This window comes from Tauraco erythrolophus, chromosome 28 (genome assembly GCF_009769465.1).
Source record: "Tauraco erythrolophus isolate bTauEry1 chromosome 28, bTauEry1.pri, whole genome shotgun sequence".
NCBI lineage: Eukaryota > Metazoa > Chordata > Aves > Musophagiformes > Musophagidae > Tauraco > Tauraco erythrolophus.
In genome coordinates, this window is record NC_141492.1 from 5425699 (window position 1) to 5453465 (window position 27767).

The following is a 27767-nucleotide window of genomic DNA, read 5'->3' on the forward strand; positions in this document are numbered from 1 at the left end:
AACTGGAGCCGCGATGGCTCCGCACGGCAGGTCCGACCGTGCCGCCCCGGCACAGCCAGCTCTGCCATGAGCAGGGCACGGAAAACTGCTGCCAACCCCGCTGCCAGTGTTTAACAGCCCACCAAGGCACAGCGTAAGCCTGTCCACTGGTGTCAAGACGTGATTTTCAAGGCTGCCAATTGATTTCTCATGAAAACACAAAATTCACAAGGAACTTTTTTGTCAAAAGAAGGAAAAAAAAAAAATAAAATGGAGACAGGCTTGTGTTTCTAATCCAAATGTACTTCTCTTTATTCAAACCAGGGGTCATCACTGGTTAGTGCAAAACGCACCTCAACCTTTGCCTGAGGGAAATCTACATCTCGACAAGGCCTCCGTTAGCCCCTAAGGAAACCCACAGAGGATCTGAAAGCGTCGGAAGCGCAGATCCGGCGCTGCGCTTCCCAAGTGACTCCGTGCACCAACAGGTCTGCTCCTGCCTCGTTCCCAGCCCCGCGCCGCCGGGTGACAACAGCAAAATACACTCAGTAGATTTCTTCGAACTCCCAGAGTTTCTGACCCATCCGCCCCACCGCTGATGTCAGGAGTAAGGGGGTTGCAGCTACCCTCACTTCCAACAGTGCTAACGGAAACCCTGTTTAAATTAAAAAATAAGCCAGCATACATAGTAGAAAATTTCTCTTAAAAATTTCACAATCTGTAAATGTATATAGTTTTTTTTTTCTTTTAAACATAAAAGTTTACAATATACGGTAAAACAAAGGCTCAGGAAAAATAATTTCAAAAAAAAGAAACCTGAAGTTTGGAATTAAAGCTGAAGACATTTTTAAAACCCTGTAGTTTGAACCAGTGACATTTTCTTTATTTGTGCTGATGGGTTAGAGAAAGGAAAATATTTAAAAACTGCAGTCCAAACACCCACAGCTTTGCCTTCGGAAGCCATCTTCCCCCACCCCCCTCCCAAAAAAAAAAAAAAAAAAAAAAAAAAGAATGTTGTTAGGTTTTTCTTCCATCAAGTATGTGATTGTCACAAGTTCAGAAGTCTGGGATTCCTGGGCTCGGCTGGGACCAGACATCCCTGTGTGGACAGAATTCCCTGATTGCCAGCCCACGCTAGCGCCTGTACGGGTGAAATCCTTGCACGTTATGGTTCTGTCCTCGTCCAAAACCACTTCCTCCTGCGGGTGGGCCACTTGACGGTGGCACCGAGGGGCCTCCGTAGGGGGGGGGTTGCTGGCTGGGATCAGAGAAACCTTGTCCAAAACCACTCAAGTCTTGTCCATACCCTGGGGAGAAGGGGAAAAAGGCAGCAGGTTAAGCTTCCGGCATCATCCGCACGCACGACAGAGGCGCAAACGCAAATCCCAGTGCTGCTCCCCCCGCTCCGGAACACACGCCTCCGTCTAACGTGCAAGATAAGCCGCTGCGTTCAGTTCCTGCACTTCTTTACCTTCTCCCACGGCAGAAGAGGCAAACCCAGAACCACACACTCTGCAGAAAGGGTGGGCTTCCCTTCCGAGGGACCCTGCCCGGGCTGGCAGTTAAACTGCGCCATTACGGCTGCTCAGAGGCTCGACGTGGCTTGCAGGTTTGCTGTCAGCTCGTCCTGAAGAGTTTTTGGGTTGGGTTGGGTGGTTTATTGGCTACAAACTAGTACTGTCAGGCTCAGCAGAGATAAAGGTGTAGCAAGGAAGTTTTTCCTGAAAAGTCAGCGCTGTTAAACTGCAGCGCCTCAGGCTGAGCGCGCGGTTCCGCAGCTCGGGCTCCGTGCAGTCGGCGTCACCGCCGTCCCCGGACAGCCCAAAACCTCCTTTCGCTGGAAAGCCAATCTGAAGCTCTTTTGGAAAAAAGAGCACTGCTGCCTGAATACAGAACACAGCTCCGTTTCACAACCTGACACCCCGGGGCTGCTGCAGTGGTGGCGGACACTCCAGACCTGATGGAAGATCAGGTCAGTGGGAGAGCAGCGACAGAGCCCTTCTCCACGTCCCCCGCACCGCCGGCACCACAGCTCCGTTGGTTTTAAGCCTGAACGGTGTCTCAAATGAAGCTTCTGCTAATGCACGCTGCAAGTTCACACTTGACATGCTCTTCCTCAATCCGAGGAACCGAGCACTTCTCTCCTGCCACACTTTCCTTCTGCCTGCCCAGGGAGGCTGGTGCGGGATCCACGCCAAAGAGCGGGTTCGGAGCAGGGTTAGAGTAAGCAGAATTTGGGGATAGGGAGAAAGGGGGAAGACAAAAGACTTGCTGGAATTCTTGCTGCCAATGTGAAAGACAGCTAGATGTAAGTTAAGGACACTAAGAAATTGAGAAATTTAATAAAAGTTCCCGTAATTGAATATGACTCATAGTAGTGGCATCAGTGCAAGCCTCTGCTATAGAAGATGGTATTAAGAATCCTAATTACCACGGACATTTCTGCAGTTCTGCTTCTCTGTGCAGGCTCAAAGCAGGTTTAACTCTCTTAATCCAAGACAAAGTCTCTTAGCCTGTCTTCGGTACTTCAATTTCAAGCTCTGCCTGTCTCTCGGGACTTGCTACCACTAATGAGCCTTAAAACACATCTATCACGGGCTTCTACTAGCTCAAAATGCTAATCCAGTCATTTTTTTTCAGACAGAGATAAGCAACCAAAAATACAATTTAATTGTTTGCCAAGGGGTGAGGCTCAGAGTGGAAAAAAAAAAATAAAATGAAGTGATTCTCACTGTACACTGCAGCGTTACAGCATTAATTGGCGGAAACCACAGTGCTCAATTCATCACAAAGGAAACCTACAGCATAAACCTGGAACAGCCAGACGTCTGAGCACACACCATCTTCTTCAACTCCTGCTGCAGCTCTCGGCTTGCTCCAGCTCCTCCGCGCTCCAAGCCCGCTGTGCCCCCACGATGGCTTTACTGCCTGGCTTAGGAACCGGGCTCAGCCCAGCCACGCTCGCCAGTGCCAGCTCGGGAAGCCACGGCAGCGTCGTTTATCGCTCCACCAGGAGTTTCCACCTCAGCCAGCTAATGCACATGAACTGCACCGCCCTCACTCGCAAAAGTCAACATTCGAGCCACCACGTTGTTCCCCCCCCCCGCCCCGAAAGAGACCCCGCAAGAAAGACAAGTTAATTCCCCACGCAGACATCTCGAGAGCATTGGTTGTAAAGAGGCACCACCTACCTAGGCTTTCACTGCTCAGCCTGACCATAAGAGTGTAAACAAAGTATTGGCGCGTAGCCCCAAGGGTCTTGAGAATAGGAACCCAGCCCTAGTAAGAAATGAGGAGACCAGGGTGACGCACCCCGAGAGAGCCCTGTGCAGAGACAATTGTTGAGGGTGAGGGAGGCACACCCACGTTAGCGTGTACTGCTAGTGTTCACATTCATCCTAGCTGTAAGCATCGCAGCGTTTAAGATGCTGTCGGGCCAGGACAAATCTTAATGCCACGATGATTAGATAACTCAGTGCCTCTTTCCAGCCCACAAGCTTTATGCATTTATGTAAATACATGCAGATCAGCTAGACCGCCTATCGTACAGCAATGCTGGAGCTAATTTGCAATCAGGTGAAGGGCTTGAGCTCTTTAAAGTAAGTTTCAAAGATTGTACACGTAGCTTTATGAACAGGTGGGTGCCCCTGTGGTCCTGGAGCACGCTAAACACCCCTCTCCCTGTCAGCGTTTGTACTCTAACACCTCTCAGGCTAGAAAAGCACTCTCGAGGCGAGAGACTAACGGCAGGTGTGGTTTAAACATCCAACCTGCTTAGTGCTCTTCAAACGCAGCACTACGCTCCTCTTCCTCCCTACCCAGCTCTCTTAAGAGACTAAGAACACCTTACATATTTCACTGGCAAAGAGGCTTCCTAGAATATACAAGAGGCAAGTGGTACCAGACACACCAAATACTGGAATTCCCCCTCCCCAGTTTTTCACGATGTAGGAAAACAGATTCTTCCTGAGCTTCCAACACATCCCAAATACTGGCTCCCCACTGAATATAAATGACTGTGCACAGTTTTGAACTTGTTTAGTAGGGTCCACCCTCCTTCAAAAAGAGTCTGCAGAGACACAAGTTCTGGCCAGACAAGAAAAACTCCCTCTTGAGTCACAAGGGCAAAGCTATCTATGAAAGCAACCGTGTTTATAACAAACAAACTGAAAAACATTTCAAATTCCTCAGCATGAGAACATAAACACATCTGAAATGCTCATCTCCCTTCAGAGTTTGTTTTACATTTTTGGAACCCTGAGTAGTATCTATTTAAATAACTTTCTAAAGTGTTCATTTTCTAACAGCTTTTGCAGGCACTTTAGAAGCAGCAGACAGGCGCTAACACACATGGAGAACTTGTTCCAGTGGGCAACAGTCCTAATCCATGGGCCCGCTGCATGAAAAAGTTTACTTCAGAAGTAGAAAAAAAGATCAATTACAATCCCTTCAAAAAAAACCTATCAAAACCAAAACCCAAAAAACCAACAGTATGCCACAAACAGCTCTTTGGACAACGCTGCTCAAAACCTGGGCTGAATGGAAGACCGAGTGGAGAACTCCCTCTCAGCTTCCGCAGGGAGGAGCAGAAATTTCACTGGAGAGCACAAGCACCTGTCAGCAAACATTTTTTTTTTGGTAGTATTGTCTGCCTGGCTTAAACTGGTTACTGGTCTTCTGTGGGCTATCTGAAACAGTTATCCACACAGCACGAGTAAGCACTACGCAGCAGGCAGAACCGTAACTGGAGGCCGACAGGAAAGGACTGGCAGAAGGGAGGAGAAGGCACGCAGCTTGGCTGCTCACCCCCGGTGCCGCTTGTCTCTCAACACTGTTCTTCCTCCTCAAGCCTATTCTGCAATCTGATCCAAGTCAGTTACACAAAAAAGTTGACTATGAGCTCCAAGAAGCTACTGGAGAAACAACTTTTAACTACAGATTCAGGGAAATTGCAAATGAGTAACTCATCCTACCAGTGCACAAGTCTCTGAAGACTATTTGACAGCGCATGTGCGATGTTCTAGAGCTGATTAAAGAAATACCCTCTGGCCAGAACACTGTGTGATTTAAGGATCACCTGAGAGCTGGAGGCTGGTGTTCCCACCCTGCAGAGAAGGGCCTTCAGCGTTAGCAAACTCTTTCTGAACACTGACTTTCTACCCAAGCACAAAAGAAATGCAGGAAGAGGAGAAAGACCGAGCTGAGTTGATTTTATATGTGGTTACTTACCAAACTGACTATAAGGGAATTCTGGCTGAGCAGTTGGGGGTTTGCTCATGTCCTGAGTTGCCTGAGATGGTGGTGGTGGTGGTGGAAAAGCTAGTGGTGTTGCCCCTGGAGTGGCAGGTGGAGGGGGTACTCCAGGTGGGGCAAACTGGTCAGGTGGAGGAGGTGGAGCACCATAACCAAAACCTGAAACATGAAGAAAGTACAATACGTATGAAAAGACACGGGTAAACACGACCCTGACCTCCTGCTCGGCTTCAGAGTATGATACAACTTAAAAAAAAAATACTTGTAAGTCTGTTAAAACCAAAGTGTTTGTTACCTACAAATAACTGGGTGCTATTTTCCACCTTCTTCTTCAAAACAGGTTTGCAACCAGACTTTTTGAACGGTGGCCTGAGGGGGTAGGAGCTAAAATCCCGTTATATTTCCAATGCCAGCTGCGACCTTAATTCCTTAAGCTTCTCAGAAAATCCCAGCCTGTGTCTAGCCCAGGCCACCACACAGTAATCTCTTAACTTTTCTCCCAGATGTCGTAACAGGGGCACACAATAAATCCAAATTCATTTAGCAACACAGATTTAAACCAAAAGAACATAACATATGATTACTACACCCAAGAAAAGAAGTAACCCAACTCACTGACAAAAACACAGTTAATTACAGCTCAGAATATACAGTGCAGGCAAAACACCTAGGGATAGATGAAACAGAGGAAAAAACCCAAGTCCAGAGGAAGATGAGCAAAAGCTGAAAACCGAGTTTGGTGAAGGACTGTACTCCTGTAGATCACTTACTAAATGGTGGAGGGGTGCCATAGCCCTGTGGAAATCCTTGTGGAGGTGGGAACCCCCCAGGAGGTGTGGAGACTATGTATGAGGTAAATGGTGGTGGTGGTGGTGGAGCTCCTCTTCCTGGAGGAGGTGGTCCATATCCACCTAAGAAACGAAGAGAAACCAAGAACTAAAGCAGCTTAATGAAGAAAAGTCGCTTGTAAGTCAGCATCCTCTAGATGGGGTAAAGCTGTTTGGCAGATTTCAGACACAGTCTCAGCCTTCTACGAGTTCTTACTTTGGGAAATATTTGTCCTCCAAGTGTCCCTACGGTAAATAATTGCAGTTTAGAATGTAATTCCTCGATAACAAGTTAGCGTGGTTGGCAACAGCAGGAGGTATGTCAGCTCCCACTACTGATTTGGAAGAACACACTATCTCCTCCTCCGTTCTCTCAGGACAAATTCAATCAAGCTTTTAAATGTAGGTTAAATACTACAGAAATCCACAAATCACTGCATTCTTAAAGAAGCTGCAGCCTCGCTCAGTAGGATTTTTCTTTTAAAATTGGTCCCATATAACGTACTTACCAATCGCCTGTCCAGCTGGCACCCACATCCCTAAAACAGAACAAAAAAAGCCATTGAGATACATGCACTGAAGCTGTATGCTGTGAAACAGGAATGATGTGCAGAAAGCTGATCTTGCTCCGGGCTCTGGAATAGACCAGGTATCCTCCCAGTGTCCCTTACAGACCTATTTCTATGGTCCAAGAGAGAGTCTTGGAATATTTCTGTATATGCAATGCTGGAAAGACTCTGAATCATTTAGCAAATAATGCACAGGAGAGACAGCAGTTCCCAAACTCAAATCAGATGAGGCGTTCAAGAGCTGCAAGCACACCAAGTGCAAGAAACTATATCCCAGTATAAAGAACAAAACCACAGAATCACAGCAGACTACACACCCAAAGCATTTTTAATATACTACCAGGTTTATCCTAGTTATTTTTGAAGTTTCTGAACCATAAAAAAAAAAAATCATCTTCTGCATTCGTTGCAGCACTAAGATCGAAAGATAAATGCATTTCTGTTTTACATTAATCTTCCCAGCAGATCAGATATCATTTTCTCCACAAATAACCACACTGAAAACAATCTAGTTTCTCAATTTGCACAGTTGCAGATTAGCACATCTGTGCAGAATGTCAAAGCCTCAGCTGCAGCTTTCAAGTTAATAAGCACCGCGGGGAAACGAGCAATCCCTCTGCCGAGGTACCATCCACTGCAGCAGGAGATGACACCCCCTTCAGCCCCCCAGGTGAAAATTTCTCATCTATCAGAGCGAGCGGGTTCTGTGCTGTCAAACGCGACTCAATTATGCCACCGTATTTCTCCCTAAGTTATCAAAACTGTCTTTGGATGAACTCAGCACATTTATCCTGTCTTCAAAATCTTGCGAGGGTTACAGCCATCAAACCCAAAACACGCGGCTGCTCCTCTCAGCCCTGAAGGGCTCAGGCTAAATCAAGAAAATGATACGCAGTAAGTGCTCCCCTGCCCCACTGCTGGGCCCCGAGCTGCTTGTTATTTTTCCAGGCTACATGAAGCAATAAAACCCAAAGACAAGACCATCTGTTTCTCCCTCATCCCTTTCAAATTTTACTTATAACTTCCTTTGAAACTGCCTCATCCTTGAAAACCTGTATTTCAACAAAATTTTTCGTTAGAGTCTCAGGCAGGCCACAGTCCCACAGCTGGAGTCCCAGCTCGAGCTGCTGAGCTTTCTCAGCACCTTCTCTGCGCGACCGAACACCACGTGGACTCCAGGCGGGGAGAGGCAGGACCAAACGCAACGGGAAGCACTGCCTGGGACACGTGCTGGACTTGGCCGAACTGACTTCTGCCCTACGAAATGAAGTTTTTTGGGAGAAGAAGCGAAGGACCAATCTCAGCAGACTGGAGAAGGACTGACGTGCGGACAGTTATTCTGCTATCCGTAATCCAGCAGAGCAAGAGCATCGATGAACCTGGGAATGCTGTAACTTGCCAGAAAACCCAGTTACCAGTTAAAGGCAAGACCCCTGTGAGAGCGACTCGGAGACGATTAAAGCAGTACCTTGAGGGCCATATCCTTGCTGCCAGGTCGGAGGGGGTTGACCTGCCCAGCCATTGGCAGCACTTGGCATGATCCTGCTTCCCCACTGACTGGCACCGGGTGGCCCTGGAGTTTGGCTTTTGCTATCCCGAGGTTCTGCGCGTTTCACCTCCACCTAAAGAAACAGAGCCACCATTTAGGAGAGATGGTGCAGGTTAAAACACCCCCCTTCCCTTCACACACACCCTTAATTACACTTAAGACTACACTTAGCATCTTATGACTTATGTCTAAGTACTTAATTATTAAACTTAAGGCCAGTAATTTAAAATGTTTCTCAGGTACAAAATATATGATGGTAAGACATTACGAGTCCTCCTGTTGAGGTATTTCAAATAAAGCACATCCTACAAATCACTTATGCTTCATCATAGTACAGCATTCATTGGCTTTAATCTTAAAACAGCAGTACCCTCTTACAACGGCTCTTCACTTTTAAAAAAGCACGATCTTTTACATTATTTATGTAAGAATTTAACATTTAAGGCAGGAGTTACACAGATGAAATTTCCAGTAAATAAAAAAAGAATCTTTGAGTAAAGAGTACGCTCTGAAAAAGGGTACTAATGCTTTAACCATTCCAACACGTTTGGGGTTCATTTGGAAGTTACACTTTAAACCCACCCCGTCTAACTACAATTTCAGCTCTGCTCATACCTGAGAAACACACGTTTGGTTGGTTGGTTCTTTGTCTGTTTGTTTTTAAACTTAGATTTTATTTAAATGTCTAATGGAAGATAAAGACTTACCTTCCCCAGGCTAACGCTTAAAGAATCTCAATTAACTCAAACAATGTCAGAGGGAATGGATGTGATAAGAGAATCTTACATTACATCTAACAAAAAAGTAAACAAACATGCAAGTAATAAAAATGGACAGTTGAGTCAATAAGAAGCAAATCTTCATACTGTGTTAAGTCAGTGACAAAAGCCTTCCTGTTTTTAAAATTAGTGAGCCACAGTGCTTAACTTATTTTATTCAAAGCTAAAATGTCCTCGTGTTCCAAGCCATGGAATAAGTGCGTTTGACCTACTTAAAATAAGCTGCACATTCAATATAAACCTCTCAGAAAAAAAAAAAAAATCCAGTTTCTGATTTAATGAAACACTCTCAGCACTCATGCATGCTGAATTAAAGTCTTTTTTATTTTATGATTAATTTTAATGGGTGCCAGTGTACAAAGAAAATAAATCTCAATCATCAATGGGCCTGAGTAGTATGGAAAATAAAGTATTCAGAATTCTTCCTGCCATGTCTTAAAAACCATTCATGTTGGAGAACAAACAGGAAGCAGGCACAAGGACAAAGCCCCCCCCGCCCCGCTGCAGATGCCCCAAGGACATGAGACATGACAGTAACCAAATCTCTGTCAGCTGAAGGCCCTTCCAGAGAGCAACCCAGGGAATTTTTCAAAGGACTCAAATTAATGAGTCTTAACACATTTGCCTTCAGGGAATTCAGTTCTTGCTTACAAAAGCAGAGTCCTTCTTGCAATTTTAATTTTTCTTCCCTTTCAACAACATATGGATTCATTGCAGCAATACCTTTTTAATTACCAAAAAGAAAGAGATACCATTTTTAAAGCAGGCATTATTAGTCAATGAAGAGTGCGGAGTATCTGCAGTTCATTAATCCATGTGGAAGAATTCCATTAATTTTTCAGTGCACATTTGGAAGCGGTGAACTGCCAAACTGAGGACTGAAAAATCCCTGTGCAATATTCTTAGCACTGAGGTTAGAATCCTGCACCTGCCTAAAGCCCAGGCTACATCAAGAATCGAGGCATCTCTCGTCCTCCTAGCCAAAAAAAAACACTGCCTATTTCTGCTTTTTATGTCATTGAAAGGAAAAAAATAAAAAGGGCAAAAATAGATGATTTCAGTTTGGTAGTGGGATTGTTTGGGAAACGACAGAGAACTCTGAATTAGCGCTGACGTATTCCGAACACGGGCAGAAGGTGGTCTGAAGGCTGCACAGGGTTCTCCGTGTTTTCCCAGAATTGTCCCACCAGACGCACTGCCCTGTGCTCCTATCTGCATCCAGCACCCTGCTTTGTGGTACGGCCTCTCATTTAAGTGGTTCACGCAAGTTTAAGGCAATTCCAGGGAAAGCTGAGAGGATGTATGTAGGAGATGGATAATTCATACACATACCAACGTCAGTTTACTGCTCGCAAGCGGGAGTGCTCAACTGCTCACACGAGGAAAACACTCGGAATCAGGAACATGCGCTAATGTTCTTGATTACACAAGCACGTTTCTTCATTCGCTTCGTTCCCATTATTCGGAAACCAGCCCACCCCTCGAGCCCAGAACAAGTTCATCGGAATAAAAAGCATTACATACTGCACAACCAACCACCGCCCCCCCGCCACGCCAGAGCACCTCCCCTGCTGGCTAAATAAACGCTTCGGGAACATCAGCACACAGAAACACCCTGAGACAATGCAGAATTCCACAATGCAATAATTTCAGGAAAGTGACAGTGTTCTTGTGTTTCCCTGAAATCTGTTCTCTGTAAGGTTAGCGGTTTTAACGCTCACTTTGAAAACTGTGGATGTACTGCAACGCTGCAAGGACTTTAAATTTACCAGAATTCCCTGTGGTTCGTTTTTCTTTAAGAAGTCGTTATTTTCGCTGTATAAAACTTGCGTGTCCTGCGACAATTTACTTTGCTTTTACTTTTTTTCCACAGGTACGAGCATGTTCCTTGCCGAGAAACATCAAAGCAAGCCTGAAAAATTCCTCACTATCAAACATCCATTTGCTGACAACACAGTATGAAGATGAAACAACCAGAGGTCACTTAACTGCATCGTGGTTAAATACTATATAGAGTACGTGGGTTTGTATCAAAGTTTCACAGTAAGTGACCCAATTTTTTAAAAAACCAATCCTTCATGATGTTTTTTCCTTTCTCTTTTGAAGTTTAAGATCATATAAAGGAGATTGTCTCACGCCACCTCAAAATTTGAGTATCAGATGCACATCTGAAGGAGTGGTATCTTAAACCAAGCCTTGAACAACTCCGATTTCATTGGGATTCCCATTGTCAAACAGCAGGAAACAACTGACTCCCACCCTGGCACCCAGGCAGTGCCCAACACAAGGGGTGCCGTCACCAGCTCAGCGCTCGGCCAGAGCAGCCCCCAGGTCTGTCAGCACAAGGCCTTGCCCCAAAAAACAGCCCACAGCCTAAGTTCTCAGGCTTTCAGGATGTCTCTCTTCTCAGGGCCCCACACTAACTGCCTTCTCGCCCGCTGAAGCAAACTCAGACTTTCCCCACCTTCATGGATAAAGCCTCGAATTTGGACAGACGCGCTCCCCCGCCTGCCTCAACCCATTCTTCAGGTTTACTCCCCAGTGAAATTGCTAGTTGCCCAAGACTTGGTTCTTTCTTAAGGTAAAATAAAACTACAACTACACACTTTTTTGCCCATGATGTCGTGAAAATGCATGTTGACAGCCTGGTCCACTGATTGTTCGTCCTCGAAAGTAATAAATCCAAAACCTAGCCAACGACGAAGAGTGAATCAAGGTAGCAGGGTGTTGTGACACAAAACAGGATGATGAACAGTATTAGGGGCGGACCAAGGGTTCAAGCAGGGGTTTCAGATAACCGAGACTTGTGTTAAATTTTCAAAAAAAGGTCAGTCTGAGCAATGGCTACTTCCTGTAATTAGGCAATTGATGCCTCAGCTTGGTTTCACACATGCAACTCTCAACCTGAGCTTGTTAACTATCCTTTAATTTGATTTTATTCCTAACCCACCTGCCAGGAAATGGAAAGAAGTGCTAATACAGTCATAAATACAACTGTGCCACGTGATTAAAACCAAAACACTTGTGGGACAGCAGATTAAAGTCAAGCAACTTTGCTGCTCCCATCTTTGATTCAGACTAGGTTCCCAAGGAAAACCTACTATGTCCCTGTTCCCCAAAGCTGCAAAGCAACTTCCTCCCGTCCCTTATCCCGTCTTCCAATTAGGGAATATTTTCCGTGGAAAATAAGAACATTGTCTTTGAAATGTAGCTGTTAAAGCATGAAAAATTTTACCACTCCATGGATGAATGAGAAGCTTCAGAAACTAACAACCTAGATGAGAGGTTCTCAAGTTCTCCACACCTTGGAAAAAGCACACAACAGACGTTATTCCTCCGGACCACGGCAACCCTGGCAGCTAAAGCGGCACTGCTTACGCAGAGTGCAACATGTGCCATCATGTCCCTTCATCTATTTTCTTTCTTACATTTCCTGCTGCTTTTCTCTTGAAAATCTACGCAACGCTTTTCAGTCCCTCTTTTTGCCCCAGACGTTGCTAACTGCTCCAGATCCCCAAGGGTGGCTTATTCCCTTTGATCTGCCCACAGCCCTTGATGGTGGCAGCTCAGCTGAATCCAGCAGCTTTTTAAAAGGCCGCAGGGGAGTGTCTGATGCCTGTGGGAGACGCTGGAAAGGAGGCAAAGCCCCAGGACTAAATGGCTTTTGGAGGTCACACTTTGAGAACCGCTGCACTTAGGTTGTAGCTGCTGGTACTGCCGAGAGAGTGGCAAAATAGTGGTTAATTTCACAGAACACGGAGGCTGGTTCATGCCATCAACCACTCCTTGCTGGTGTAACAACCAAACCCCGGGGAAGGTAAGAACACATGCAGTACATAAATTGTGCCATTCTTGAGATTAGCTAAGGGTAGAGCAATAAAAATTAGAAAGAAAAACGAGGTGCGGCATCAGAAGCACATGGAACATGGATGCAATTCTGCTTTTCTGAAACCCAAGATTTCCCCCTTGGTTTGCATTTTGCTTTGCAGCTAGTGCTGACAGCAGCCATATATTGCTCTAAAGCGTTAAACAGAAATACAGTATCTATAACAGTTAGTGTCTCTCTAAGCTTGTCCAACTGGGTTGGGTAAGCCCAAAGAGGCCTATTGTAGAGAAAGTTTATATATAAAAAAATACACAAAGATACAGGCCAAAATAGATTCCAGCAGGTCAAATTCTGCTGTCAGCAACAAGAGCAAAAGACATCACTAAAATAAACTTAAAATAAAAAGGAAAAAACTTAGCATTTCCCACACACAAGAGACTGGCAGTATAAACGAAGTTTTGTTGACCTGTGATGAAAGCAGCCTCGAAACTGAGAGGAGCATTTCATCACAATATATTTGTCTGAGGTTAACTAGAAATCTAAGTATTAGAGCCGAAAGAAAAGTATTTCTACTTAAGTCACACATTTAGTGTTAGAGCCTTTATCTAAAAAGGCACGGGAAAGAAAAAACGATGGATATCATCTCCGTAAGAAGGTTGTTCATTTAACTCGATTCCAAGACTGAGGAGGAAAATGGAAACTGTGTTATGGGGATGGGGTTTGGAGGGGGAGAAGGAAGGAGAGCAAGAGGTCATCGAGGAAGCCAGTAAAGAACAAGGCAAAAAAGGATTTCAAAGGGCCAATCGCCACAAGAAAAGAAACAGTGAAGAAATCAAGAGTCCAATACACAGCAAAATTCCAACAACGTGAAACTAATTTAAATACAGTAAAAGTGACAAAGTCCATCACCCAGTGGCTTTATTTTCTGAAGGACAGGACTTTGCTGAAGACCAGAGAAGCTAATTGCATTTAGCAGGACCCAAGCGGACTACCGACGAGAGAAGTGACGCTGGTTTGCGGCCGAGGGGGAAGAGAACCAGCACAGCAAGGGCCTGCAAATTACTTCAGCTGTTGGTTCAGCCACGAACAGAAAACACGAGAAGCAGAGACTGCAAAAAAAGCCACTGGCTGCCCTGATACTCGGGACTCCAGAAAGACTTCTGTCGGAAGCACTGCTGGCAGCAGAGCTTGGAGAAGTCGGCAGGGACCGCGAGCAAGCAAAGACGACTCGGATAACCGGAGACACCCAGCTGGCTCCTCAAGGGCACCACTGGAGCTCTGACACTAACCCAGAATCTGGTTCCCAGTGTTCTAGTGGGGAGCTGAAGGCAGATGAATGCTACAGGGATTAGTAACGGGTAATTTCTCCCTCCTCCTACCAGCAAACCAGTGAAACGACGAGCAGTTAGGGATCTGTTCGAAACGCAAGGACTGTAAAGTTAACGGAAGAAGGCAAAATCCAGAATGATGCAAGCAGGAGGCAGCAGCGAACTGGTCTTTTAAATTTTGTAAACATAAAGTCATTGAGGTTCCACGTGAAAAGGACAAGCTTACGGACCGAGCAGCACAGAGCAGAAAGAGAAGGCAGGAGATGGTGTGTTCTGGGATGCAGCACCAGGAGTACTGGATACGAGCCATGAGGAGCTTTTCCCAGCACACCCCCAGGGACTAACGAGGCCGTTTTTGGAGATGACAGTTAGTTACCACACCACATAAAAGGATGTCACAGGAAAAAAAGTGAAAGCCAGAGCAACAGGATTCAAGAACACTGTTTAAGAAATCGGAGGAATTAAGGGAGAAAGTATTCCGCAGCACCTCTGCACACTGGATGGATGCAGAAAGGTTTTCAAACCTGCACACATCTGCCACTTCTGCTTTAAGCTACCACCTACAAAGTGGACACAAAGCTCTTTTTTTAATTTATTTTTAGTATAGCTTTAAGCAGAGAAGCCATTAATTGAGACCAGGGTTAATCCAGACCAGCATGATGTTTTAGTACCTTTTGCTCAGAGACTGCAAGGCTGGGATTAAATATTACAAAGGTATAGATGACACACAATTACTAAAATATTTCAGAATTTCAGCCAGATTATACTCAGATGCCTGTATCTTTGTCTCTACTGCCTCCTCTATTTAAAATCAGATGCTCTAGATCATTTGAATAGATGAATTTATGTTGTGCTTAAATAAAAGATATCTGTTGAAAGAAGATAGCTAAAGCAAGAAAACAAAAAAACAAATATATTGAAACTTCGTTTACACTCCAATAAAAGACAAAGCCCGTCCCTCCTCTGACTGTGGAACTGGCCTGTACCTCTGTGATAAATTATCACCTAGAGAGAAGAAATCTAAAGAGATATCGTTAATCACAGTCAAACAATTCACAGAGAGAAAAGAAAAGGAAAAAAAAAAAGAGAACTTACTTAACATTACCATACTTTACTATGAAACACTTAAATATGTCACTAAGGATGTATGTCTAAATTAAAAATAAAACTAAGACTTAACAGCTTAATAAATATGAAGTGAAGAATATATTTCTTAATAATGAATCAGAAGAGAAATGAAAGTTCAGATGGCAAACTATTCTCTAGCATGTACAACATGCTACAAGGTGGTCAGTGCACCTAAGCTTCACGTGTTTAAAATATTGCCTCGTAATTGTCAAACGGATGACAGATGCAATGGGAGGTGGATGGCATGAAGCTTGCTTCATATTTTGACCAAACGTTACCAACTCGATTCAACAAACTAGTGAAACTTCCAGTTCTTTTTTTTCCCCCTCCCCTTAAAAAAGCAGCCTAGCATACAGGGATTATAAGTCCCAAACAAAATACATATATTTTTTGGAATTATTTTGTGTATTTTAAGAAATGTTTTTCTCTAAAATTAAATGAAGCCATTTAACCAAAACAAAAAGCACATAATGGATGGATTCGGTTCTAATTTCATGTTCAGACGTACTCTGAACTGGAGTACCCCCCCCATGCAGTTACAGACACCAACATACCTTTTGTGTGGAGCAGGAGGAAGGTCTGGCTTTTTTTTTTTGCCCCCCCAATAGTACTTTGAGCCACAGGAGTGGCTCGAGAACCAAATTTAACTAAAAAAACTAGAAAAAAAAACCCATAAATGAACATGAAACGTCTGACTTTAAACGCACAGATACCAACTAAAGCTGGAGATGAAGCGTCTACACTTGAAGTGAGATTTGCCCAGTGAATTATTCTTTTTCCTGAGGCAACGTAGGAAAAAAAAAAAACCATTCTACCTTTTCTGATGGTGTGAAATAGTTTGCCATCTGACTACAGGAGAGTATGAAGAAATTTCAAGGACAAACTAGATCAGCCTTTACCTCGGGGCCTCTGTTTCTCTGCGTCATAGATCATTACAACTTCAGTGACCTGGAAGAGAGAAGGGAAATTCTACTGGCCGTGCTACCAGGGCAGCGTCACAAACAGGCTGGTTTCCCCGCTCCGGCCACGCAGCACAATGAAATGCTGGATGTCACCACCAACAGCAGGCTGTCCCAGCTCAGGGCAGACAAATCAGGAATGCTGCTCTCCTTAAAAAAAGCCTGAGCCCATCTGAGCCAGAAAAGCCGCTGCGTTGTGGCTCCTGAAGGTCTCATCACCCCTCGGATTTCAATCTAGCATTAAGGTCGCTGCACTGCTTATACTCACGTTACAGCCAATAACACCCCCAAATGTTTCTGGTTTTCAAGACGCTCTTCATCAGTGCAGCTTCTTAAAAGATGATTTTTTCCCATTTTTAAACATTTTCACTCTCAACATGAAAATCAGCTTTGACTCCAAACACGTTTAAGAATTTGCACGGCTTCTCTGAATTACTTACTTGAATGTCAGTGTGGCACAGAGTACCAGTTATAAACTGGTGCTTTAAATAGCATCACAAAACCCCCTGAGTTACAAATGATCAGAATCAGTGTGATTTTAACTAAAAAGTAAAAAAAAAAAAGCAAAAAAAGGACAATGCAAGCTGTTTGAGGGCTTCAAGATTTGTTTCAGAATAAGCATCGCTGTGAGCTGCAATTTAAACACAACCAGAGGTGCAACACTGATGTCAAAGGCAATACTGAAACAGCTAAAAGGAACCCCCTTCGCATTTCTCGAATGCACAAAAGGACCCACAAACACATGTGACCTCATGGAATCACACCTTTGCCTTCCAGTCACTCTTAGGATACTTCTTATTAGAATCCCCTGAATTAGCTTAAAATCTGACACAAATTTCACCTTTTACTTACGGCTAGAAAGCATACTTTTCAAGTTATTACACTATACACACTCACTTGAACATATCCTACTGGATGCTCACGGCTGAGATTTATCCCCATTTGGGGAATGTGCCATGTGACAGTACCAGATTTTTTCCCCACTGCTTCATTTGGATCCCTTCTTCACACTGGTCTTATTTACCAAGCAATTACCACTTTTAAGAATCAGGCTTGCTTTTGTCTCTTCACTCTGTGGCCACAAAACACACATAAGAGCCTCTACTTCTCCAAAGACAACTATTAAGAGTGCTACAGGCTCCCCAGTTTCTGTACTACTGCTGAAGTTCTACTACTTACTTTGAAAGGCACTTACACTTAATGGCTGTTGCCTCCTACACTTGGTGGAACATAACCCTGTATCTCCCCGGCCATCCAGAGGTCAGAATTGGAAAGCCAGAAGTCTGTGAGGAAGAGCCTTTAGAAATTATGCTCCACAGCTGTGGAACATGGTCCCCTGTGGTTTGTTTGTTTTTTTAAAGTCTACTGCAGCCTTTCAAACTAAAGAAACAGTTGTTAGCCATTGCTTTTTATAATTAAAAAAAAAAATCTTAATCAAATTCTAAATACAGCACTGTTGATAAGCCACTTCAGATCTTAGAGAAAGGTGATTAAAAAAAATCAAACACACTAAATGCCACTCAAAGATGGCAAGTTCACATCCACTGGCACAGCCTTGAATTTAACTCAGGCAATCTTCAAAGATTCTCAAACTAGTTCACAGCTGAGTTTAGTTCAGCAGTTTACCACCTTAAAGGGGCAACAACAGTTGGGATAAATGGGAAATGAAAACTAACTAGGAAAAAAATTAAAAATCAGTCATTTCAGTCCAAGGTTATAAACTGAATTCCAGACAGGTGCATAACACCAGCAGTAGTTGGTCTCTAGCATGGAGGTTCTAGGGACAACAGAACTCAGTTGATTCCAGATGAGGATTTAAAAGCAACTGCTGCTACTGAAATAACGACAGGAGACTGAAAAATTGAACATATCTGTACACACAAAGACAAGGATCTTAGACATAAGCTCACTGAAATACTGTTCCCCCCAAAAAAAATATTTTCAACGAAAGAAAGTTACCAATTGAAAAGAGAAACAATTATTCTCAAACCAACTTCAGAATTATTGTTCTTAAGTTCTTAAGAATTAGAATTCTCAACTCAAAGTTGGGAGTTTTTGCAAGAAGGGAACAGAATAATGCATCAGGTAGACTTAAACAGAGCAGACAGAAGCAGCAAAGTCAGTTACACATCAGAGCAATAGATTTTGGCAAACAGCAAGATACATCTCGAGATGATGAACGTTTACTGCAGTTTATCACAAAACTCTTCAATATGTCCCTACAGCAGTTTGTCTAAATTAACCCCAAATTTGACAGCTTGATGAAATCTGAGAAAAGGCAGCGGGGAGGGAAAGCATCTTGCAACCGACTGACAACTGCCATCATGCAGAATGACTCACCACTCCGAATTTCTTGAAGTATTCCCTGAGCTCTGTCTCGCCACAGTTATGAGGAATCCCACCAACAAAAATTTTATTTGATTTATTGTTATCGCTCCTGGATCCTTTCTGCTAAATCAAGGAGGAAAAAACTCAGTCAGAAGGACAAAGTTGGCTACTTCTGTCAGTTCACACGTGAACACGAACAACGGTCTCTCGCAGGCTGAGGGGGAGCCATCTCCAGCTGGAAGTCTCCTACTCATTAAAGCGAAGCCACTGCACGTTCAGAGCTCACGAGTTCAGCGTGCGCAGCTACAACCCGGTCCCTGCTCTTCAGAAGATCAGAGAACTCGGGACTGTGTTCTGAGGTTTACTCATTTTTAACGAGAACGTGTTGACCTGCGTGGGGTGAAGGCGGCTGGAGAAGAGTCTCAGTGCTGCGAGTGCCCCTCCAGACACGTGTTTCAAGACTGGAAGAACTCAGCCAAAAGCGTGGCTAAGAGCTTAAGAAAACACCACCCCACAGGCTGAGTTCAACGCAAACACAAAATGTTCGTTAACCCGGCTTTGTACTTGGAGTCTTAACATGGAAAGCTACGCAGAAGACATTTCAGAAATAAAATTCACACTCAAGGACTGCACACTGACTCTGGATTTTAAAACATGGATATAATCCAAGTGAATTCAATTAAGCTGCTAGAGGCAAGACAAAACTTGGAAAACAGGCAGGATACACCAAGTATCTTTCCTTACCCATCCTTCCTTCGGTCGTGTCCTTTCTGGTTGCATCCCCCTAGGTGTACATGGCTTTGGATCAATCTGGAAGAAGTTCCAGTTTGGTCAGATCTCAGCGTGCAGAATATTGTTGTAAAAGTTACCTTGATGGCAGCTGAACACAGCACAGCTGAAATCCAGCTCCTCAGATCAAAGCTACCGTCAATACATCGCTTCTACAACACGACACAAATCATTGAGTTAAAGCTGTCTTACGATAAATAATGAAACCCAACAACCAGGTAACTTTTAGCTCTCCAGTCTGCAAATAAGCAGCCAGAACACAGATCTTTGAAGCAGTCTGGAGTAGAAAGTTCTGAAGCAGAAAAAAAAAAACACACACAAAAAAGCAAAACACAAAAGCAACTTACATTTCGGCCATCTAACGTATGAGGTCTACTGGCCAGTACTGTTCCCACACAGTTGGGATCTTTAAATTTGACAAATCCAAATCCTCGAGACTGGTTTGTTGTTTTGTCTTTCATTATTACACAGTCTACAACTTCTCCATACTGGGAGAAGTAGCTACGAAGAGTTTCTGTTAAAAAAAAGCATATGTTAAACAGAACCAGATATTAACTTCATCAGGCTGTGTTCACGATTATGAGACAAAAGATAAGCAAAAGCTGAAAAAGTTCAAACTCATCTTTTGAAAATAATTAAATTTTACTTCCTCCAGACAAACAGTACACACTGCTTTACTTCCACTCACACAAAAGAAAGGCAGTATCACAGTAAAGCAAGGATAAAACACTGTCATCTTCCAAGCTGACAAAAGCTTCAATACCGAATACTGATGGAAAATATGAACCCAGAAGCAATTAACGTGTATTTGAACTCTACAGAAAGTGTTACACATGAACAAAGGAGAGCAGCAGAACCTCACCCAGACCTTCCCAGCACAGCACTGTGTCTGTAGGCCCTTTTGCTGCTCACGGGCTGCCCCAGCGGCTGCGGAACACGGAGCTTACCTTGCGTCGTGCTCCAGTCCAAGCCTCCCACAAACAGCTTTCTGCAAGTGAAGCATACGGCACTTTTAGGGTGCTACACGATAGAGGATCAACCTTATTTAACAAAGTCAGCTGTTCTGCAGAGGTCTGCTGGTACTGAGGCCTCCAAAATAGACTACAAAGCCCATTCTTCACTAGGACTCACTATTCTTTGTGACAATCACCTTTTGTTTTGTGAAGATACACATAAAATGGAAGCATGTTTGGCATGTCACTAGCATGAAGAGGGATTGTGAGCTTTTTACAGGAATACATTTTATTCTTTTATGCAAAGAGAAGACAAAAATATCAGAAAAGCATAAGTTCCTCCAAACTTCTTATTTCCAGACACTTGAGAAGGCAGTGGTGCTTTGAGAAATTATTACCATAGCCAAAAGGGGGAAAAAAAAAAACAAACAACACAGAACATCACACTAAGTACATTTACCTGCTCTTCCAGGGCAGAAGGGAGTTCCAGCACGGAACACTTCATAGTTCAGAAAAATATGTACAAAGCATCACTGAAATGGTTTGAAAAGTGATGCAAGAACACCATCATGAAGTCACTCTAGCAGGTTAAGCCTTCGCCCTCCCCTCCTCAAATGGGATGTCTGGATTCCTGGCAAGGCCTGAATCATTGGCTCCGAGTTACTTACACGACTTCTCCGAACGACAGAAGGAAATAGCTGCAGGGGCCACCCAGTTCCAATTTAGGGACGAAAACCAAATCTCAAACTTCTGATATAAAGCAAACCGACAGAAAACCAGCCATCCAAGTTTAAATACCCAAGTCCATTCCATTAACTGCCCTGTTCCCAGGTTAAGGCCAGGTTGGACAAGGCCCTGAGCAACCTGATCTAGTTGGAGATATCCCTGTTCCTTGCAGGGGGGTTGGACTAGATGACCTCTGAAGGTCCCTTCCAGCCCTAACCATTCTATGATTCTATGATTCTACGGATCAAGAGGTGCCCATTGTCTTGCATTAGGCCTCCAAACCCAAACTCGGACCAAACCTGGGCACTCCTACATCCAATCACTACCAGAAAGATAACGGACAACCGAAACACGTTAGAGAAATATTGCACAAAAAGACACCAGCAACACAGCTGCCGCAGCCCTTCGTGGCAGATATTGTAGCAAAAACAACTGAAGTTTACACATTTGGTGTTACCAGCTCCGACATCGAGAGACATCGCAGCACAAAAACACAACACCAGTGGCTGAAGTTACTTAATACCAACTTACAAATAAGCAGCAACGTAAGTACGTCTGCCCTGGGACGAAGTGGCCAACTTTCACGTGCCAGAAGGTCAAAGCCCAACGGGAATCACAGCTAAAAAACAGGCTCCACAGGAAGGAATACTGAGCTAGAGGCAATGGTTGGATTTGGGCTTCACCTGAAATTCCTATACTTGTTCTTCAGCTGCAAAACTGGGTAAAGCAGAAAGCATGTCAGTTTTTTCCTTCCTCAGATTAAAAAAAACTTAAGTCAGCCCTTGGGCTTCCTCACCCCTGTGTTCTGAAAGTAAGGAAAGTCCTTAAACTGCTGATTAAAACAAAAAACATTCACCCATTCCGTTCCGTGTTACTCTCTCACTCATCTAGAAAGACCAGTCAGAATCACTTTTGTCTACTATTATCCCTTAGTTAAATGAAAGTAAAAGTAGAACTGCCAAGTTCAAGTCTAAGATAGAAGGCAAACTTGTGAGGCAAGTAGTAACAGCAGCACTAATTCAGCAATTAGTTGTGAAATCATTTTACAGTCTAGTTTAGAGACATCGCCAAACAGATGAGAAAGTCATGGCTAAAACCCAAACCAAACTCCACGCTTAAGACAAAGCTGAATCAACTCATCTTCTGAAAAGGGCACCCAAGTCCCTACCATTTCCACACCAAAGCACTTGGGCAGGTGCACAGGAGGAGCAGGAGATGCCAGACTGTCTGCTTTGCAACTCTTTATCAACCTAGGGTGTGCCACAGCTTCCACGCAAAGTCATCTGCTCCGTAATTAACGTTTGTTCAAAGCCACCTCGGCGCTCGGCCCCTTTCCAGACAAAGCCCCGACTCAACAGCTCTTCTGTTAACAGTTTTACGGGGCGGCACAGACAAGTGCTGGGACTCGCCTTTGGAGGACGCCCCGTTTCTCTCATCAGCTCTCAAAGAGAGGAACCATGTTCTGCTTTGTCTTCTACTCGCCCTCAGACATACCGGGGTACAGCTGCCGCCGAGCTGAGGCTGGGAATCAGTGCACCTTTGCTGAAATGGAGAAAGTTGAGGTTCTCCTCACAACAAAAAAAGTAAACTTCCTCTCACCTGTTTTTTTATTTTCAGGAGCAGTGAAGTGCAGTAAGAACACAGCCCCCACCCAGTCAGAGAGCTGCTGGTGCCCAGGGAGCACCAGTGAAGTGAGAGCCTGGCACCCAGAACGTCCTGCGTGGCAGGGCAGCTCGCTGATGAAACCAGCGGCCCCTTTTCACTTTCATTTCTCCGTGATACGGCACCATGTCGTGACCCTTAAGCAACAGCCGACGGAGACTGAACGAGGGCCTTAGGAGTGCAGAGCTACCACACAGCACTGCACAGGGCTACGGAATGGGTTGGGATGGAAGGGACCTCACAGATCATCCAGTTCCAACCCCCCTGCCATGGGCAGGGACACCCTCCACACTACACCAGGTTGCCCAAAGCCCCATCCAGCCTGGCCTTGAACACTGCCAGGGATGGGGCAGCCACAGCTTCTCTGGGCAACCTGGTCCAGTGCCTCACCACCCTCAGAGTGAAAAACTTCTTCCTTATATCTAATCTAAATCTCCCCTCTTTCAGTTTAAAGCCATTGCCCCCCATTCTATCACTACATGCCCTTGTAAAAAGTTCCTCTCCAGTTTTCCTGCAGGCCCCAAGTACTGGAAGGCTGCTAAGAGGACCTACAAGTCTTGTTCCATCAAGGCAAATTCTATTTCTAAGTCACTAACTGAGAGGTGACCCAAGTCTCACTTTTCAAAAACAAGACCAACTCTTAAGCACAGATCAAAGCACCTTCTGCAGCAGCCAGAAAACAACGGCGCTGGCAGCGTGCAGCGGAAGCACCATCTTCACAGTGCTGCTGCAGACAGCGCTGCATCTGCTCCTGCATTATCGCAGCGCATCGGGTAACGGCACAGCAGGACGGTTCATCCATCGCCGACCCGCTCTGACGGCTGCCTGTTCTCCACACACGTCTTTCAGGGTGACGAAATTCTTCTGGAGAACAGGAAAACTCCCCCACCTCCCTCTGCCAGCGAAGCGCTTCCCAGAGCTTATCCCACATCGGCCAGTTGTCAGCAACAGGTCATTTTCTGGGAACAGCTAAACCTCACCCAGCAGGCACCGCACGCAGACTCCCGGTAGCTTCCAGGACCATCCCTGTACTCCCTTTCCTCTGCACACACGGACACACGTTCAAACCTGTCTGCTCTTCCTTGTGCAATTATTTGTAGGGAAAGTTCAACAAGAAAATAACTTTATTTCCTAATAGCAAAGAAAAAATAACTAATTAATGCTACATTAAGATTAAACTTTTGATGGCCCATGACTGCGTTAACATTTTCTCGACGAACTGTATTTTGTGGTTTTGTTTTTGTTTTTTTTAACTAAATTTGATAGTTTGGTATAAAGCAGCATCTATGCAAGATCCATCTAAAAATACCAGCTGCATTCTGACAGAACATCAAGCTGTCTGCAGGGAGGACTCCCTGTAGCCAGTGGTCACTGAAACCTTCCAATTCCATTATTAATGATTTGTAGTCACTCTACATACATTTAAACACACAAAACAGCCGGGTTGCCCAAGGTCAACCACAGCAGCTGTATGGAAATACAGGGCTTTCATTTATTGCACGCTATAGAACGCCAAAGCCTTTGACTCCTCTGGGGATTGGTCTGAACACATCAAGTAAATGCAAGAGTTAACTAATCCCTACCCAGCATAAAAATGTAGGTGCAATATCATACAAGACAGCTGCCAAAAGCAGAAGGGTTCTAGGAAATAACTCTCAGTGAGTGTTAATTTCCAGGTTTTCAGCTTGCACCACCAGCACGGTCATACGGTCTTACGTCCGCTGCCTGGAAAACTTCTTGTTCTAACAGCTGACAGGCTGGCAGCTATTAAAATGATGCCATTGCTTTGAGCCTGCTGCCACCACTGTCCTCATACCTGCCTACAGCGCCCTCAAAAAGGCAAACCTCCATGAAGATACGTATTTGCAGAAGAATGGGATAGTCTGTTCCCAACGGAACGTGGAGCCGTCCCCCAGCACCAGCCTGAAGAGGACACAGGACGCTCGCCCCTCTCCTGGGGCAGCCCTGTCTCTGCCATGAATGGGATGGCGGTGGGCACTGCGCACCTGTAAGCAGGACACACCGACGGGCACGGCACTCCTGAAGCAGCAGCGTTCCTCGCAGCACTCGGTTCAGGAGCAGGAACCGGAATAACGACTCTTCGGCAGTTATAGTACGTATAATAAGTTTTAACTAAATTTTCTGAACCCATGTGCTCCGATCCAACTATTTCCTGACAAAATTTACTCATAAATTTATCCTTTTCTGCCATAAGCGTACCTGTCACCGAAGCAGATAATCCTAGAATTAGTAAGAAAGCATGCACAGGTACTTCAAATGTGCTGAAACGCAAAAAAACTCACAAACTCTTTGCCTACCTAAACTCATCTGGCAGTCTGGTTAACATCTATCATTTCTCTTGGCACAGCCCTGATGAGCTACATCCTGTAGGACAGAGGATCTCAAGAGCAGCACTTTCTTTCATCAAAGCAGTCCCGAGTACTAATTACAACAAATGACACTCATCGGGCCCTACCGACTCACATCAACACGACTGCAAGGCCCACAGCCTTCGCGTTATTTTTTCTTAACTTCAAACGTCTGTAGAAAAGCAGTTAAATTAGCAACTTCCTATTGAGACTCGCATCTCACAACAGCTTTCAAACCAGAACTTCCTTCCCACAACTACAGGCAGCTGAGTAAAACTGCAGTTTGTTCTCCGCTTTCACCTTTCCCTTTCGGCACTTTTGGGGGGAGAGGAAAAAGAAAACTAACGCCTCTGATTAAAATCCAATCCTTTCAAATCTGATTACAACTCAGAAAGATCAAAACCTAAGCAGCCTGCTGTGACTGTTCGGGGTGAAAGCTGACAGTATTTCAGTGAGGAACTTGCAGCCTGCACTCACCTACGGTTCCAGAACAGAAAAAAGTCTCATCAGGTTCCTCACAAGAGAGTGATAAAGATCCAGGAACAAACAAAAGTAATTTCAGAGCAAAACCTGCATATTTAAGCACACCTCATGCACTACGTGTCGTTTGTAGCAACGCGTTACGTTCAAAACCACTGTCCTGCCTCTCGTGTTTTTAAGACTGTACGAATTAAGAACTCGCACAGCAAATAATCAGTTTACTACGCCCCGCAGACAGCGCGAGAAGGGAAGACTGGTGCATGTCCACCAGTTTCAGGAGAGGTGACCGGTTATGAGGTGCGAATTCTGTGCCAAAACTTCTAGCGAAAGGTGAGCAGTCAAACTAATTTTTTTTCGCCATGTGCCAAGTCTGCTGTCTTACACCCGAAAAGTCGCTGGGCTTTAGAGCACAGCGCTGGAGTAGGAGAACGCTGAAAGCACCTCAGAAGGACGAGACCGATGTCAGGCTCCGGGTTCGGCGGAGGCACAAAATCCCTGGAAAGCGCAAACGCGGCGCTCTGCTGCCCGGCACGGCGCCCGCCCGCACGGGCAGGAGGCGGCAGAGCCGAGTGCGGACGGGCGGCTGCGGGCAGCGCACGGCCCGGGCCGCAGCGCGGGGACGGGCCGCGGGGGGAGGCTCCCGCCTGCCGCCTTTGTCCCGCCGCTCCCCGCGCCGAGGTCCGGCCCGCGGCGAAACCCTGATGAGTCACCGGAACAAAGTCACCGGCGGGTGCTGTGCCCCGTCCCCCCGTTAGTAACGGAGATGGGAGGGTGGGGGGGGGGGGAGCACACCGGCGGTCTCCCCCTCCCGCAGTGGCGGGGCCGCGCCGGGGCTGCCGGGCGGGCGCGGGAAGCGCCGCGGTGACCTTGGGCCGCGCGCACCTGCCGCCGCCGCCGCAGCCCGGCGCGGGCCGGTCACGTGAGGGAGCGGACACGCTCCCGGCCCGCAGGGGCCCGGCATGGCGGGCGGGCCCGGCGGCGGCCGGAAGGGCCGGGGGGAAGCGCTGACCCCCCTCCAGCCCCGGCGCGGCCCTCCCCTCCGGGAGCAGAACCGGGGCACCCCGTCCCTCCCCCGTCCCGGGGCCTCCTCAGGCGGTGCCCCCCCTCCTCACCCGATCTCGTCGGCGCCTCCCACGCTGTTCATGGCGGCGGCTCCTCGGCGGTATCCGGGGCCGCGCCCGGCTCTTCCCTCCGGCAGCGGCGGCGGCGGCAGGTCGCGGGCTGCGGGCGGGCGCTCCTCGCCGTCCGGCTGTCCCCCCGGTTTCCCCCCCCCCACCCCCCCGGCGCTCACCGAGCTGCGCAACGGCCGCCCCCGGCCCGGCCCCCCCCCCGCGGCCGCCGCGCGCTCGCGCTCCCTCAGCGCCGCCAACCGCCGCTGCGCGCGCACCTGCCCTCGCTACGGGGTCTCCGGGGCCGCGCCCAGGGAGGGGCGGGGCGGGGCGGGGAGGCGCGCGGGGGCCGACGGGAAGGGCAGTCCGCCAGCCCCACGTGCGGCCGCGGCGCTCGGCGCTGTACGGGGGGCGGGGGGGGGGGCTCGGCACCGCCTGTGGCCCCCCCGGCACTGGCCCTGCCGTGGGGGGCCGCGTCAGCATCGTGCGCGGGGGAGCGTGGGGCAGGGCCCCGTGCACGGCCCTGGTGCGTGGCGTGGCGTGGTGTGGGGCACGGCACCATGCGCAGCCCTGGAGCATGGCACGGTGTGGGGCACGGCACAGGGCACAGCCCCGGAGTATTGCACAGCCCCGGTGTGGGGCACGGCACCATGCACAGCCCTGGAGCATGGCACAGTGTGGGGCATGGCACCAGGCGCAGCCCTGGAGCATGGCACAGTATGGGGCACAGCCCCGGAGCATTGCACAGCCCTGGAGCATGGCACAGTGTGGGGCACAGCACGGGGCACAGCCCTGGGGCAGAAGCCCTTCTTCCACGGTCCCCCCGGTTGCACTGATCCAGCCTGGCTCTGGCACGCGGAGGTGCCGCTCATTCCCGCTCCGGCCATGCACAGCGCGGTGCACGGTGCCACCAACCACCCAGGAGCGGGGCCCATCCCCTGCACCCCCCCGGTCACCCCAGTGCAGCCCCACTCGGGCATGGGGCACCGGTCACTCCTGCCCAACCGTGCCCATGCCAGTGGCTCCTGCCTGCCCTGCCGTGCCCCCCACGCCCCCCGCTCCCGGGACGGGATCCCTCTCTCCCAGGAGGGCCCCAGCGCGCCGCGCACACTCAGCACTTTGCCAGCCCCGGCTATTTAAAGCCGGCCAAGCGC

General features: G+C 46.8%; 1 protein-coding gene across 5 annotated transcripts; it reads right to left on the reverse strand.

The window, feature by feature from the left end:
• Positions 1-52: 52 nt before the first annotated feature.
• DAZAP1 (DAZ associated protein 1) lies at positions 53-26706 on the reverse strand. 5 transcript variants are annotated; one of them, XM_086627900.1, is made up of 13 exons: positions 26617-26706; positions 20262-20302; positions 19662-19828; positions 19270-19335; positions 18538-18645; positions 16138-16186; positions 11563-11645; positions 8097-8250; positions 6569-6598; positions 6003-6143; positions 5209-5391; positions 3750-3752; positions 53-1286 (listed from the first exon to the last, which is right to left on the reverse strand). In XM_086627900.1, the coding sequence occupies exons 1-13, from the start codon at positions 26646-26648 to the stop codon at positions 1114-1116; spliced, it is 1230 nt and encodes a 409-aa protein (XP_086484026.1). In that variant the 5' UTR covers positions 26649-26706; the 3' UTR covers positions 53-1113. The 5 variants fall into 5 exon arrangements, 4 of the variants coding, with proteins under 4 accessions (XP_086484026.1, XP_086484025.1, XP_086484024.1 ...); XM_086627899.1 differs by having other exon boundaries at positions 54-1286; positions 18538-18648; XR_015222905.1 differs by lacking the exon at positions 3750-3752 and adding an exon at positions 1451-1606 and having other exon boundaries at positions 1257-1286; positions 18538-18648.
• Positions 26707-27767: the final 1061 nt, after the last annotated feature.